Source organism: Delphinapterus leucas, chromosome 15 (genome assembly GCF_059928025.1).
Source record: "Delphinapterus leucas isolate spDelLeu-1000000601 "Yukka" chromosome 15, BTC_Dleu_Yukka2, whole genome shotgun sequence".
NCBI classification, from domain to species: Eukaryota; Metazoa; Chordata; class Mammalia; order Artiodactyla; family Monodontidae; genus Delphinapterus; species Delphinapterus leucas.
In genome coordinates, this window is record NC_143143.1 from 73,291,072 (window position 1) to 73,306,890 (window position 15,819).

At 38.1% G+C, this 15,819-nt stretch overlaps 1 protein-coding gene across 5 annotated transcripts in view; it reads left to right on the forward strand.

The window, feature by feature from the left end:
• The window catches only part of STK4 (serine/threonine kinase 4), an 89,971-nt gene that overhangs the window by 17,009 nt on the left and 57,143 nt on the right, over positions 1–15,819 (forward strand). For 4 of the 5 annotated variants that reach the window (XM_089896949.1, XM_022592314.2, XM_022592315.3 and 1 more), the window contains 5 exons: positions 815–979; positions 4,633–4,800; positions 7,145–7,282; positions 9,762–9,890; positions 10,608–10,794. In XM_089896949.1, the coding sequence (XP_089753075.1) occupies positions 815–979; positions 4,633–4,800; positions 7,145–7,282; positions 9,762–9,890; positions 10,608–10,794 (787 nt within the window). Of the gene's footprint in view, positions 1–814; positions 980–4,632; positions 4,801–7,144; positions 7,283–9,761; positions 9,891–10,607; positions 10,795–12,305; positions 12,611–15,819 lie in introns of those variants that run through there. The other variant, XM_089896948.1, reaches the window with a different exon arrangement.

Here is a 15,819-nt window from a genome sequence, read left to right on the forward strand (position 1 = left end):
AGAGAGAACAGATAAAAAGGCCCAGAAGTGGTAGTGTGTTTAGAGGGTTCAAGGAATAGCAGGGTAGCCTATGTGGCTGAAACAGGATGAGCAAGGTAGAAGGTGATAGAAGATGAAGGTAGCTGGGAGCCAGATAAGGTAAGACCTTGGTGAGGACTGGCTTTAATTCTGAGTGACTTAGAAAGCCACTGGACGGTTTTGAGCAGATATGGCTTATATTTTAAACGGTTCATTATGGCTGCTGTGTGGAAAATACCATGTAAAGGGTCAAGGGAAGAAGCAACGAGACCAGTTAGGAGATTATTAGAATAGTTCTGGCAGGGCATTATGGTGGCTTGGATCTGGGTGATTACAGAGGATATAGTTGCATATATTTTGAAGATAGAGAAGAGCCAAGGATGACCTCAAGGTTTTTGGCCAGAGCAACTGGAAGAATGAAATTGCCTTTTACTGAGAGAGAGAAGACCATGGGAAGAGTAGAGTAGGTGAGTGGGTGGTAAAGAAAGGGATAGGGTGGTGGTAAAAATAAAGAATTTGATTTTGACATGTTATGCTTATGGTGCTTGTTAGGTATTCATCTGGAGGTGTTGTGTGGGCAAATATATGAATCTGATATTCGGGGAGAGATCTGGGCTGGAAATATAACTTTGGGAGTGGTCAGCATAGCAATGGTATTATAAGCTGTCAAATGCTGTTCACACGTTGAATAAGATTGTGTATTCTAGGAAAGGAGTTTGGGTCTTATTCATTTTTTTCCTTTTTCAAATGTGCTGATGTAAACTAATAGCATTTTAACTTCTCATTCTTTTTTCAGTTAACAGAAGATGAAATAGCTACAATATTACAGTCAACACTTAAGGGACTGGAATACCTTCATTTTATGAGAAAAATACACCGAGATATCAAGGCAGGAAATATTTTGCTAAATACAGAAGGTCATGCCAAACTTGCAGATTTTGGGGTAGCAGGTCAGCTTACAGTAAGTAAAAATGTTACTTGTGTAGGTAACTTTCAGGTCTTCCTTGAGAAGGAGTTCCTTTTATTTATTTATTTAAAAATATAATATTTGATGTAATTGAATTGTAAAAAATTTAAAAATGTACCAATACGTTACAAAGGAGCTGGTAGGTTATTTTAGATCCTTTCCTGGACTTCAGGTCCATAGTTTAACTTTGTTTAGCTTTGATAAAGATAAAAACAAAAACAGGAAATAATGGAGTAGAAGTTTAAATTCTATTGGGCTACATCATCATATTTATAAAAGGAAGAAGAATTAAATCTAAATGGCTTTCCTTGAATAAGACAGAATGTCATCTCATTCAGCCTCCAGGTAGCAGTTGGCTTTACTGAAAACACTCTCCTCATTTGGTTCCAGAATACAGACTCTTGATTTTCCTCCTACCTCAGTAGTGCATGGCAGTGAAATAAACCTTGCTTTAAAACAGGAAGTCTAAAATTATCTGATTTTGTAAAATCAGATAATATATGTGAAATATGTGTAGAAAAATAGAAGGAGTTCTGGACAGATATATACTAAAATTTGCAACAATGTTATCTGTCATTTTTCTTGGGTAGTAGAAAAATATATACATATATAGTTTGTTCGTTTAGAGCTGGTATTATATACAGGTTTTATTTTTTAAATTTTTAAATCTGCTTGGAACATGTTAGGGAGTTTCATAGGTATTGCAACAGCACAAAAATTGCTTTGATATTAAAAAAAAACTCAGGAACTTATTCCATACTGTGATTTGTGGGCCCTTCCAAAGATTTTGTTGTTAGCACATAAGTAAACAGTACTATCTAAATTACAATCTTAATAAGGAAACCAAATTGAAAAAAAAATCTCCTGGTGCTGTGTAAAAGATACTACAATTTAAAATATCAATTGCATTTAGTAACTGAGACTTTTTCCACAGAAATAGAAAATAACAATTTTAAAATTCATATGGAACCACAAAAGGCCCCAAATAGCCAAAGCAGTCCTGAGAAAGGAGAACAAAGCTGGAGGTTTCACACTTTTTGATTGCAAACTCTATTACAAAGCTAAAGTAATCAAAACAGTATGGTATTGGCATAAAAATACACACATAGACCAATGAAACAGAATCGAGAGCCCAGAAATAAACTCATGTTTATACGGTCAGCTAATATTTGACAACGGAGCCAAGAATGCTCAGTGGGAAAAGATGGTCTCTTCAATAAATGATCTTGGGAAAACTAGATATTCATATGCAAAACAATGAAACTGGACCCCTTTCTTACACCACTCACAAAAATTAACTCAAAATGGATTAAAAACCTAAATATGAGGCCTGAAACCCAAAAACTCCTAGAAGAAAGCAGAGGGAAAGTGCTCCTTGGCATTGGTCTTGGCAGTGATTTTTTTGGATATGACAGTAAAAGCACAAACAGTGGGACATCATTGAGATTTTGGTTGGGATTGAATTGAATTGTGTTGAGGTTGTGTTGAATCGTAAATCAATGTGGAAAATATTGCCATCTTCATGATGTTGTGCTTTAAAAGTCCTTTTCTGCTTCAACATTGTATAGCTATTCATCTATACTTTCCTTTAGTACTTTTTGGATTTTGTTCTTTGTATTTAAATTTTCATCCTATTTGAACTTACTTTGGTGAAAGCATAAGGTAGGAATTTAACTGTAGAATCTTACAAATGAATAGACAGTTGCCCAGTGCTTTTTTCCCCCCATAATCTATCCTTTGCTTGCTGATTTAAAAATGACGTTTTAATCGTATCTTCAAATTATACATTTATATACATATAGGGGTGTGTGTGTTTGTATACCATAGTCTGTTTCTGGACTTAATATTTTCCATTGCTATGCTACTATACTAATATAACTTTGTAATACAGATCTAGTAGGTTAGTATCTACTTATTACTCTTAATGTTCAAAAAACGTTTAGTTATCCAGATATCCATTTCTAATTGGAAATAAACCTTGACAACAACATTGACTGTCACCACTTGAATGGTGCAAATTTGAAGTTTCAGAGCAAAGGAAATGACTTAAGCAGTAAGTTAGTTCCTTTGTTAATATTTTACATAGGACTGACAAAGTGAGATCAATTTAAAAATATTACCAGTTGTTTGCTCCTGACTGGCATAACCTAACTTAAGTGATAGACATTTTAGAAGGAACATGGGTGATGATGATGGGAAGTCCTGTTGTCTATTTAGTTCTGTTTAAAATCCTTCTCTTCCTAAAACACAGGAATTCTAGAAAGGTTCTCTTTCATTAGGGCCATGCTGTTCTGGGAAAGTATGCAAGTAGTTATTTGCCCATGTGTACTATATTCATATATTATTTAAACCCCAAAGTAAGACTATATATATACAGTATAATATTATATAAAATATATATATATTATAAAAAAGAAAATCATATTTGTACTATATGTACACACATATTTTCTCTTTTTAAAATTTCCTGATTGCACATGTAATATACACTCACATAATGCAGCTGAGTGTTACAGAAGTATACGGGATGGAAAGTAAAAGTCTTTTGTAATTCTGTCTTCTAGATATGACTCTTGTTAATAGTTTGGTGTATATTACTTGAAGATTTTTTTTCTATCCATATAACAACAATGTTTATTATTATTGGTTGTTGTTTTATTGTTGTTTTGATCATTGTTTTTCTTTTACAAAGACAAGGCTGTATTATATATAATTTTGAACATAAGTTTTTTGCTTCACAATGTGTCTTGTACATTTTTTCCGTGTCAGAAAAGTGTATCTAGGTCCTTTTTTTTTCATTGTATGGATATGTATTATATTTAACTTACTTCCTTTAGTTGGAAGTAAGTTGTGTTGTTTCCTTTTCTTTTTTCTCCCCCTTCTATTACAAATATTTCTACAGTACTTGTGTATATATCTTGGGGTACTTACATATAGGATACATTTCTAGAAATAGATTTGAATCAAAGGATATGGACATATAAAGTTAATAAATATTGCCAAGTCGCATACTAAAACATTGTATCAGTTTATGCTCCTATAACATTGTATTTTAGTGCCTGTATTTTAATCTATGCTATTATCAACAATAGTTATTAGTAATCAATCTCATTTTAGTGTTTCATTAATTGATTGATTATTATTTTTTTAATTAATTTATTTATTTATTTATTTTTGGCTGTGTTGGGCCTTCGTTTCTGTGCAAGGGCTTTCTCTAGTTGTGGCAAGTGGGAGCCACTCTTCATCGCGGTGCGCGGGCCTCTCACTATCGCGGCCTCTCTTGCTGCGGAGCACAGGCTCCAGACGCGCAGGCTCAGTAGTTGTGGCTCACGGGCCTAGTTGCTCCGCGGTATGTGGGATCTTCCCAGACCAGGGCTCAAACCCGTGTCCCCTGCATTAGCAGGCAGATTCTCAACCACTGCACCACCAGGGAAGCTCGATTGATTATTTTTTGTGCTTTAATAATTGACTGAGAATCTTTTATGTTTCTATGTCATTTGAATTTCTTTTGTGACTTGCTTGATCAATCATGCTTGAGTATGGTTTGTACATGTATTTCAAGTCTAAGACATTTCTTATTGCTGGAAGGGACTCTTTTTCTCAACAGTTTTATTGCTTAGTGTTGACCTCTCTCCTTTCCATTTTAGGATACCATGGCCAAGCGAAATACAGTGATAGGAACACCATTTTGGATGGCTCCAGAAGTGATTCAGGAAATTGGGTACAACTGTGTGGCAGACATCTGGTCGTTGGGAATAACAGCCATAGAAATGGCTGAAGGAAAGCCCCCATATGCCGATATCCATCCTATGAGGGTAAGGAAATGGACAGAAAACCAGTGGGGTGGTTAGTTACCAGTGATCATTAGAAACTTAGTTAAATGACTTACTTGGTTGGGTACCAAACAATAAATGAATTAATTGTAAATAATTGATAAGTGTCAGTCTAGACTCCAGATGATGATACACTTCCACTAGTTGTAGTCACTAATGAAGTCAAGTGTAATCCACCCCTCTCCATTCTAGAGGTTGTGTATTAGTAGCCCTGTGGTAGGACGTGGGCCAGGAAATGCGTGGTTGACTTGTCCAGTGTATGTGTTTTTAATAGTTGAGGTGCTCACATTTTAACATAACAACACTAACTGGAGCTGAGCAGCAGTCCTCTCCTTTATACGGGGCATGGTCTTGCCACTTTATCAGTCTCCATGATTCCCTATTCGCCAAGTATCACTTACTGCAGTGTTTTCTCTAATGTTTTTTATAGTAGTATTGAGAGGAAAGTGGACTATTTTTTTAAACTTATGTCACTGACACCCAGTCTGATTCATTTGTTGTCTTTTTCCTGCCTGGCCCTTATAGGTATTTACATGTGTAAGTTCTGGAGGCTCTGTACTCTCCAACTTCCATCCACTTTTAGAGTATGAAGGGCCCGTAGGTTCAGTCTCCATTGAAACTCCTTCAGTGTAGCTACGCTAAGCAGTTTCCAGGCTTTCCCCACCCCTAGAACCCCTCATGGTAGCACTGTTACAAGCCTTTGACCCTACCTTCTTCAGTGGCTCCGTAGTCTTCTCCATACCGCCCAGCTCAGCCCCTCCTCTCTTCTGATCAAGTAGTCCTTCTATTAATAGACTTAACAGTTATTTATTTATTAAAGTTTATTTATTGTATTTATTTATTTTTGGCTGCATTGGGTCTTTGTTGCTGCGCACGAGCTTTCTCTAGTTGCAGCGAGTGGGGGCTACTGTTTGTTGCGGTGCGCGGGCTTCTCATTGCAGTGGCTTCTCTTGTTGCAGAGCACAGGCTCTAGGCACGTGGGCTTCAGTAGTTGTGGCACGTGGGCTCATTAGTTGTGGCTCGCGGGCTCTAGAGCGCAGGCTCTGTAGTTGTGGCACATGGGCTTAGTTGCTCCATGGCATGTGGGCTCTTCCCGGACCAGGGCTCGAACCCATGTCCCCTGCATTGGCAGGTGGATTCTTAACCACGGCGCCACCAGGGAAGCCCCCAGTTTTTTAAAAAGTATTCATGTGCCCAAAGATAAGCTCCTGTCTTTTGGGGGGGGCAGAAGTGGAGAAGGGTGGGAAGATTTACTTGTTATATTTTTAGATTTAAAGAATATAATTTAAGCTGATTATTGCAAAGAGTTTTATGGGGTTTTTTTGTTTGTTTGTTTGTTTTTAGTTAATTAATTTATTTATTTTTGGCTGTGTTGGGTCTTCGTTTCTGTGCAAGGGCTTTCTCTAGTTGCGGCGAGCGGGAGCCACTCTTCATCGCGGTGCGCAGGCCTCTCACTATCACGGCCTCTCTTGTTGCAGAGCACAGGCCCCTAGAGCGCAGGCTCAGTAGTTGTGGTGCATGGGCTTAGTTGCCCTGTGGCATGTGGGATCCTCCCAGACCAGGGCTCGAACCCATGTCCCCTGCATTGGCAGGCAGACTCTCAACCACTGCGCCACCAGGGAAGCCCCAAGAGTTTTATGTTTTTAAAAAACTGTACCTCTTTTATTGGAAACTCAATAAATAATACAGACATACCTCATTTCATTGTGCTTCACTCTATTGGGTTTTTGACAAAGTGAAGGTTTGTGGCAACCCTGTGTTAAGAAAGTCTATCAGTGCCATTTTTCTTTTTCTTTTTTTTTAAAGACTATTTTTAAAAATTAGTTTATTTGTTTGGCTGAGTTGGGTCTTAGTTGCGGCATGTGAGCCCTTCGTTGCAGCGTGCGGGCTTCTCTCTAGTTGTGACACGCAGCCCTAGAGCATGCGGGCTCAGTAGTTGCGGCGTGTGGGCTTAGTTGCCCCACAGCATGTGGGATCTTAGTTCCCTGACCAGGGACCGAATCCACGTCCCCTGCATTGGAAGGCGGATCCTTAACCACTGGACCACCAGGGAAGTCCCTATCAGCGCCATTTTTCCAACAGCATTTGCTCACTTTGTGTCTCTGTGTCACATTTTGGTAATTCTCGCAATATTTCAAACATTTTCACTATTATTATATTTGTTATAGTGATCTACTTTGAGATACCTGGATTTTTGTTGTAATTTGGATGTGCTTTAGTGGAGAAGAGAAAAATCATTTTATCAAACTCCAAATGTATTTCCAGTCATATTTTTATTGGAGCATCACTTTTATTTTGCCAATTTTTTTTTTTTTTTAAAAACTAGGCAATCTTCATGATTCCTACCAACCCACCTCCCACGTTCCGAAAGCCAGAACTGTGGTCAGATAGCTTCATGGATTTTGTGAAGCAGTGTCTCATAAAGAGCCCTGAGCAGAGAGCCACGGCCACTCAACTCCTACAGGTATGAATCACTCTGGGGTGCTGCCTCTTCCTGTTTCATTCATAGGCTGACCAAAAGATGCTGTTAACCCACCTACATGGAGATGGTAAAGAGGTATAAAATATTCCCTTTGAATGTAACTGCTTAGAAAAGACATAGAGAATAAAGTTAAATCATTGAACAAGATAATAAGAAAATACAGGGCTCTATGGGATTAGAGAACAGGAACTGACATTTATTGAGCACCTACTGTGTGCTAGATACTTTGCATGTTGTGCCATTTAATCATCACACACACCCTGTGAGAGAGGGGTATTAATTTACTTTTATAGGTGAGAAAATGAAGATTTAGAGAGTTAACTCATTTAGAGCCACTTAGCTGGTAAACAGCGAAGCCAGGATTAGAACCTAAGTCTTTTTGATCCCAAAGCAGGAGTTCCATTAAAGATACCCAGTTCTGACAGAGAACTGGGATCAATGGTAGGTGCTGTTGTAGCTCAGGGTGGAAAGAGGCCACTTGGACTAAAGATACCAGGACTGCTTTCCTGGAGGAGGTAACCTGTGTGCTTGGGCCTTGAAGGATGGGTGGGGTTTGGCAGGCAGTATGCTTAATAGTTAGGAGCTTGGATTCTGGATCCTGTCCTGGGGTTTGAATCATAGCTCCCTGTTTGCTAGCTCTATGACCTTGGGCAAGTAACATAACCTCTCTGTTACTTTAGTTTTCTTATCTATACAGTGGAGAGCAAGTACCTGCCCCATAGTTGGTTGTGAAGATTAAGTGATATAATATGTATGACTTTGAACAATGCTTTACACATAATAAAGGTAGTATATAATGGATTTGACAAATACCTGCTATTATTACTGAGCTAGGCCGATGGTTTTCAGTCATGTCAGATCCAATGCCCCCTTTTTATAACCAATGCATATTTTTTTTAACATTTATATAACATTTATAATCCTTTTGGAATGAAACTCATAGATGCTAAAATCTGTTTATGCCCAAAGTTTAAAAAGAATCAGGGTAATGTTGGTGCGATGATGGAGAAATATAAGAATAATAATTTATAATAATACAAATGTCAATATAGAAATGCTCCAGCTTTTCAAGTTATAGACATAATGAGGTAATGAGACAGCTGTATCTAGCATCATGAATGAGTTTAGATTTAAGAGCAGTGAGAAGAACAGAAACCATTCCATTCAAGAAACACAGGAAAATGAGTGTATGGACACTAACAGAAATCTAATGTTAAGTAATAACAGGGCAGACTCATTTATATATAAGAGGAGGGAAATGATCTTATAGACTTGCCCAGTGGAGAGAACAAGGAAATACGATATTCTTGCAAATGAGCTGGGTCTTATTTCCAAGAGCAGTGGCAAATTCTTTTCCTGCCTGGATGAGGTACTGATGCAGTTTTATGGACAAGATATCTTCTGTATTTCGATCGTACCACACGTTGAGGTATACTGTCCGCTTCTAGGGTCCTTGCAAAGACCTTGGAGCCCATATCCTCTGGTGGGTGCTGGGGAACAGAGAATGGATTACAGATAAACACTGAGGGCAATGTCAGAATAAGTTTGGAAAACAATAGGCAATGCTCCCCCACCAAAAAAAAAAGAATTTCCACATGTAACTTTCACAGTATAGATTTCTTACTGTGTTACAAAGGCAGACAACAAAAACATAAGATGGTATTAACATTAAAAACTTTAAACTATTTCTATGAAGGAGAGTCAGCAATATCCCTGTGTTTCAAGTATCTTTGCAGATTGAATAATATTGGGGCCTACATCTGTTACATATTAGTGACCAGTTTTAGTATTTCTGTAGTAACTACACTTTGGCACTAAAATCCTTTTTACCTAAATACATAGTTGGAAATGCTATAGGACATTGAGTAGAAAGAACAAGCAGGAGGAGTAAACTATTCAGTGATTTCTGAACGATGTCTTTATTCTGCTTAAGCCCCCTCTCCAGAATCACCTCCCAAATTACTAGACTTTTCGCTTATCTCTTAAAGAAGTTCGTCAGCATTATTTATCAAAGTGTATATGTACTCTGAGACATTTTAAAGATATGGAGAATTTGCTATGGTTCGTTGTTGTATAAGACTGTTCCACACGTTACGGGATTACTTGTGTCCCTGCCCCCTTTCCTATGTCCCATGTAGTTTGTGTTCTCCAAACATTGTAGCAACAAGCTCCCAAGATGTTTACAGAACTTCCTCTAGGGGGCAATGCCAGCCTGTTGAGAATCTCCAGAGTTGGTAGAGAGAAATGGAGGAAACATTCCAGCCAAGCCAGAAAAGGTGGGCCAAGCCTGCATGCACCTGCTCACCATTATAAAGCAAGTGTGGGTTAGCTGTAGTCCAAAGCATAAAGAGAAAGAGTAGATTCACTTACTGATTCAACAAAGATTGTCAAGTGCCTACTGTGTGCCAGGCAGTGTTTTGGCACTGATGCCGTATAAACCGTCTTCAACTTTCTTGCTAAGCACCCATTTGTCAAGAGTGCCAAAGGAGTGTCCATACTGCGGGATTTAATTAACGAAGCCATGGACGTGAAGCTGAAACGCCAGGAGGCCCAGCAGCGGGAGGTGGACCAGGACGATGAAGAAAACTCAGTGAGTGGCAGTGGCAGGCGTTGTGGTGCGCCTCGGGCATCAGTGCTTGTTATTTCATGATTGCCAGCCAGGTAAGATGAGTTGGAGATGTGGGTTCCACCTGGAACTGGAGGCTCTTCTTGCTGACTGTGTCCTGCCTGGGACCAGGGCTTGCTAGAGGCTTGCTGGGTCTGTGTCTGTTCGTCTCCCAGTGCTTCCTCAGACACTTCCACATTTTATTCTTTTGCCTCCATATCTTTTCTTCAGTTTAGCTTTTTATTCGGGAAAGAGAATGCTCAGGTCTGAGACTGGATTTTCCCAGGCCCTTTTGGGGAGTCTAGGATCCATACTAAATATGTAGACTTTACATATGTATGATCTTCTTTGGTTGAATAAGAGTACTGTCAATGGAGTATAACCTTTAAAAATCGTGACCCAATGTCTTTTACACCTGTAACATATATAATATTGTACATCAATTATAGTTCAATTAAAAAAGAGTGCTCTCGGTTCTACAAGTTGGGTTTAGAACCCAAGTAAGCATCAAATCCAGAAATATTTGCACCAAGATAGTAAGAGTAATTCAGAAAACTCAATCTTTTTTTTTTTTTATTGGAGTATAATTGCTTCAAATGGTGTGTCAGCTTCCGCTCCACAACAAAGTGAATCAGCTATACATACAGAAAACTCAATCTTTTGATCAAATTAGCCCTCATTTGAGATTTCGTCCTTTTCCAGGAGGAGGATGAAATGGATTCTGGCACGATGGTCCGAGCAGCGGGGGACGAGATGGGCACTGTCCGAGTAGCCAGCACCATGAGTGACGGGGCCAATACTATGATCGAACATGATGACACGTTGCCATCTCAGCTGGGCACCATGGTGATCAACTCAGAGGAGGAGGAAGAGGAAGGCACTATGAAAAGTAAGGCTCTGATTAAACAGACTAACTTCGCAGGCAGACCACGCACATTCCAGAGAGCAGATTCTCATGGTCCACATGGACTCAGTCTTGAAGCTCCTGTCTGTTGTCACAGTCAAAGGAGTAAGAGTGTTGGAGAGTTGGGGCAGCAGTGGAGGGTTCGGGGAGGGAGGAAGCCGACATGTGGAATCAGAGGCAGGAAAGCATCAACAACAAGAAGGGATTGACTTTCAAACCTGAACGGCCATTCTCTCGTTGAATGTTGTCACTTTTTCCTTCTTTTCCTTGATCTGTGGAGGTGAGCACATACATTTGTTTTTTGTTTCTTTTTTCCAAAGTGATTGTTTATTTTATTTTTGTTTAATTTATAGTGATTGTTATTGATTTAAGTGATTACGTGACTGTTTAATTTATATTGCCCAGATCAATGTATGATAGTTCCAATGGTTCTACATCTGGGCCAGCACTTGGTATGGGCAGGCTTTGTAAATGTAGACGACCTAGTAGGTGTATAGTGGTATTTCATAGTGGTTTTAACTTACATTTTCCTAATGACTAATGCTTTTGAGCATATTTTCATGTATTTCTTGGTCATTTGCATATCTTCTTTTGCTTCTCCCTCCTCTCCTTTGTGCTTTCATTATTATACATTTTACTTCTACGTAGCACATACGTTGTTTTGATGCATAATTCAAAGTGTAGTGAAATTCTGAGCTATTTATCATACATATTATCTTAGTCTGTTTTCATGGTACTCTGTGTGTCTAAACCAGACTTACCAATTCTCAGTCAATCTGTTAAGGATGAATGTACAAATTGAAGAGTCCTATCCAGTCCCTTCTAGTGTAAACCCATCTCTGCTGCTTTTCTTATGCTGCTGATCATTTTTACTTGGCCTATGACTGAGGCCTAACACCTGTGCTCAGTTCCCGTTGAAGAGGGCCATCCTTTCCTCTCCCTTCAGTTGTTTCCTTTCCCTTTACTCTGCATTACAGACCAAGGCATGGAGAAAAGGAATTTGGGAGTACAAAGTGGTAATAATAATTGAGTTCTAAACGTACAATTTAGCCTGAGCTTTGCATAGGTTTAAAGCATTGTCTCTATGATCTTTTCATCATCTTTTTTTTTCTTTCCTTTTACTTTATTTTTAATTAATTTTTATTGGCATATAGTTGATTTACAATGTTGTGTTAATTTCTGCTGTGAATCCGTTATACATATACATATAACCACGCTTTTTTAGATTCTTTTCCTGTAGAGATCATTACAGAGTATTGAGAAGAGTTCCCTGGGCTATACAGTAGATCCTTATTAGTTATCTATTTTATATATTTTAGTATGTATATGTCAATCCCAATCTCCCAATTTATCCCTCCCCTCTCCTTTCCCCCTTGGTAACCAAAAGTTTGTTTTCTATATCTGTGACTATTTCTGTTTGGTAAATAAGTTCACCTGTACCACTTTTTTAGATTCCACATATAAGTAATATTTTCCTTCCTTTTTTTAAAATTTAGAGTTTCTTCCTCGAAACCAGGGACTGATTGGCAAACTATGGTCCACAGGCCAAATCTGACCTGACACCTGGCTTTAGCAATAAAGTTTTATTGGAACACAGCCATGTCCATTCATTTGCTATTGTCTGTGACTGCTTTTGCACTACAAAGGCAGAGCTGAGCAGTCGTGACTGAGACCATTGGCCCCCAAAGCCTGAAATGTTTACTGTCTGATCCTTTACAGACAGAAAAAGTTCTCTCACCACTGCTTTAGACCTACTGCTTTGTGATTGATTAATTCATTCAATAAATTTCTCTTCAGTATCCCAGGTACTTTGCTAGATGCTGAGGATACAGCAGGGAATGAAGAAACAGTCCTTGCCCTGAAGGAAGTCACTGTCTAGTCTGTGGGACAGACCATTTAATTACACTTCAGCATATGAAATGGGCTTTAAAACAGAGGTAATCTGAGGGTGTTGGCGAAGCCGAGTGGAAGAGTATTTAATTTAGGCTGGGGATTACTGACAAATTTCTGGAGGAAAAAGGCAGGAAGGTTGGCAGTGAGTAGGGTGGGTGGAGATGTTCCAGCAGAGGGAGCCGTGTCCACAAAGTCCAAGTGGCAGTGAGTTCAGGGCAACTGCAGCTGGTTTATTGCGGCTAGAACACACCGTTCCAGGGCTTTAGCTCTCAGGCAGCCCTCTTGAATGTTCACCTTCCAGGTCTGTGTATTTATAACCAACCCTTTGTTTTTGAAGGGAAAAGGTTTTCTTGTTTCTTTTTTCTATTTTGGGGCCAAGGCTCATCGTCTGTGTTTGGCTTCAGGTCAGAATTAGACACACGGTGGAAGAGTAGTAATACTGCCGCTGGACGTGTGAATTGATCTGACTTTTCCGGAATGTAGTGCATATCAAGAGTTTAAAAACTTCAAGCCTTTCACTCAGTAAGTTCCACTTCTAGGAATTTGGCCCAAGAAAATAATTGAAGATATAGAGAAATTATATCCTAGCTTTACAAAAGTAAAAAGATACATTAACATGTTGCTATGCACATAGAAAAAAGACTGAAAAAACCAATCCAAAGGCCAGAGAAAGATAAACCAAATATGAAAAGTAGATAATGGGATTATAGGTATTTTAAATTTTATTTATTTTCCAAATTATTTTCTAGAGTTGTTATCAGAGAAAAAAATCACACCAGAAATACTGCCGATATCATAGTGTATCCTGTAAATTAGGACTTAGAATTCTGCATGGCCTTAAGAATCCTTTTTTTCTCCCTTCTTCCTCCTTGCACTGTTTTTTATGGCCTTAAAAATGGATATTTACAAGGAGTTTATTAAAACATTGTCACTCCCTGCTAGTCTCTCTTTAAATTCTTATCAGAAATGTGTTCTTGCAGTATGTTTCATTCCCTGGACTCGAGATTTGGTGTTACGTAAATTATCGAGTGAATGATGCGCACTAAATTTATTTTTTCTTTTGCTCTTTTAAGCAGCTAGCCCGTGTGATTTGTTACGAAGGTTTGTTTTGCAGCAGTGGGCTGCTGACTTCTTTCTGTTGACTCGGTATGCTATATCGTCTGCTTGTTTTAAGGGCTTTAACTGTGCAGTTGATTTTAATCCCTAGATGATTATAATAACCAGACTGACCCATTAACATGTGCTGTGCATGTACATGTTATGGGAAATCCACCTTTTCAAATGTAAAGAATTAATTTTGTTCCAAATGTAATTTTCATATTTTAAGTGCTCATTAATTCAGTGGGTTGTTTGTTCAGTTTCTGAGCTTGGATGGTTTTAGCACGTCTAATGAGAAACATGAATCTTTTATTATAGTCATGAGGGAAAAACCCATTTAAAAACCTCAACAGTCACAGCTAAGTGACGTTAAGTAAACTTAGTTCACAATCTGTTTCAGGTCTTGTAATTAAGTTTTGAGTCACAAGTTAGATAGATTCGCCACTTAATTCTGAGATCTTTACTCATTATCTTAGGAGCTATTGAAACTTTTCATTATGGAAAATGAAAATATATACAGTTACACAGAATAATATCATGACCCCTATTGACATGTAACCAGTTTCAAAAATAACTCACTGCCCATCATATTTCAGCTCTCCACCAAAGAGAATAACAAACTGAATTAATTTAAAGCAGATCTGAGACATTAGACCACTTCTTCATATTGATTTCTAAACATTTAAAGGAGACTATCTGACCAAGCTTGGCTTAGATAATAGCTATCTGTGTTACATTGGACAATTCTCTTTCCTTATATGGGCCTCAGTGCCTTAATCAATAAAAATAAAGAGTTATTAATCTTCTTTATTTTCCTTGTCCCTTGTAGCTCTAATTGTTTATAAAAATTATATAACTCATGACTAATAGAGAACTGAAGTTTCTACAGGTTAAAGTTTGTGAAAATAAATAGGGTTTCACCTAGTACCTTAGAAAAGTTAGATATTTCAAATGCCTCTATTCTCATTTACTGTATTAAAAATTATTTATACCAACAGTATTACAACAGTATTAATGCACTGTTACAAAAGAAAGTAGTTCACCCCTAAGTCCTCTTACTCCAGCAAAGAACTCCTGTTCTTGACCATATGCCTGTATAGTTCCTATATGGTAATAATTTGCTTAGATATTCTAATTTCTGATTAATTTCTCCCGAATAAGCATATACATTTTTCATGTTGTTGCATAGTCCTTTTTATGTTTATCACACTTAACAGTGTTTTTTGGTCATTTACCCATTGCTGGGCATTTTGGTTGTTTCCAGTTTTTCACTAGTACAAATAACTCTGCAGGGAACATCCTACATATAAGTTTTGCCTTCCTTTTAATGTTTCCTAGGAAAAATTTCCAGAAGTGTTTGAACAATTTAATGTGCAGGTATTGCCATATTGTCCTCCAGAAGGTTTGTAACAGTTTACCTTCCACAAGGATTAATAGCAGCTATCAGTATCCTTAGTTTCTTCCCTTTACAGCAGTTTCTCCTTTATATTTTCCATTTTTTAAAATCTCTCTGTGCCACTTTCTGGGTGTTAGCCCTGGATTCATCTTCTAATTCTATAATTCCTTTTTGAGCCACGTCTAATCAGCTGTTTGAACCAGACATTGCGATTTTTTCAGTGGCTAACATTTGCTATGGTCACATGGCTAGTAAACGCGGGAGCTGGGAATTCAAAGAACTCCAAGGTCTATGGTCTTTTCATTCTACTGAACTTCTGATTTGTTCTGGAAGCCTACCCTTATGTTAATGGGCATTAGATCCATAATATAAAACCCATGAAAATTCATGGTAAGACTGGTGCTGGCTTTTGAGGGGATTCCAAAGATACCTTTTTTTTTCTTTTTAAGAAACAGTTGTTTTTTTTTCTTTTTTTTTTTTAACGTATATATGTATCTATTCTTTTTCGAAGTCTCTTCCCATTTAGGTTGTTACATAATATTGAGCGGAGTTCCCTGTGCTATACAGTAGGTCCTTGTTGGTTATCCATTTTAAATATAGCAGTGTGTACATGTCAAACAATT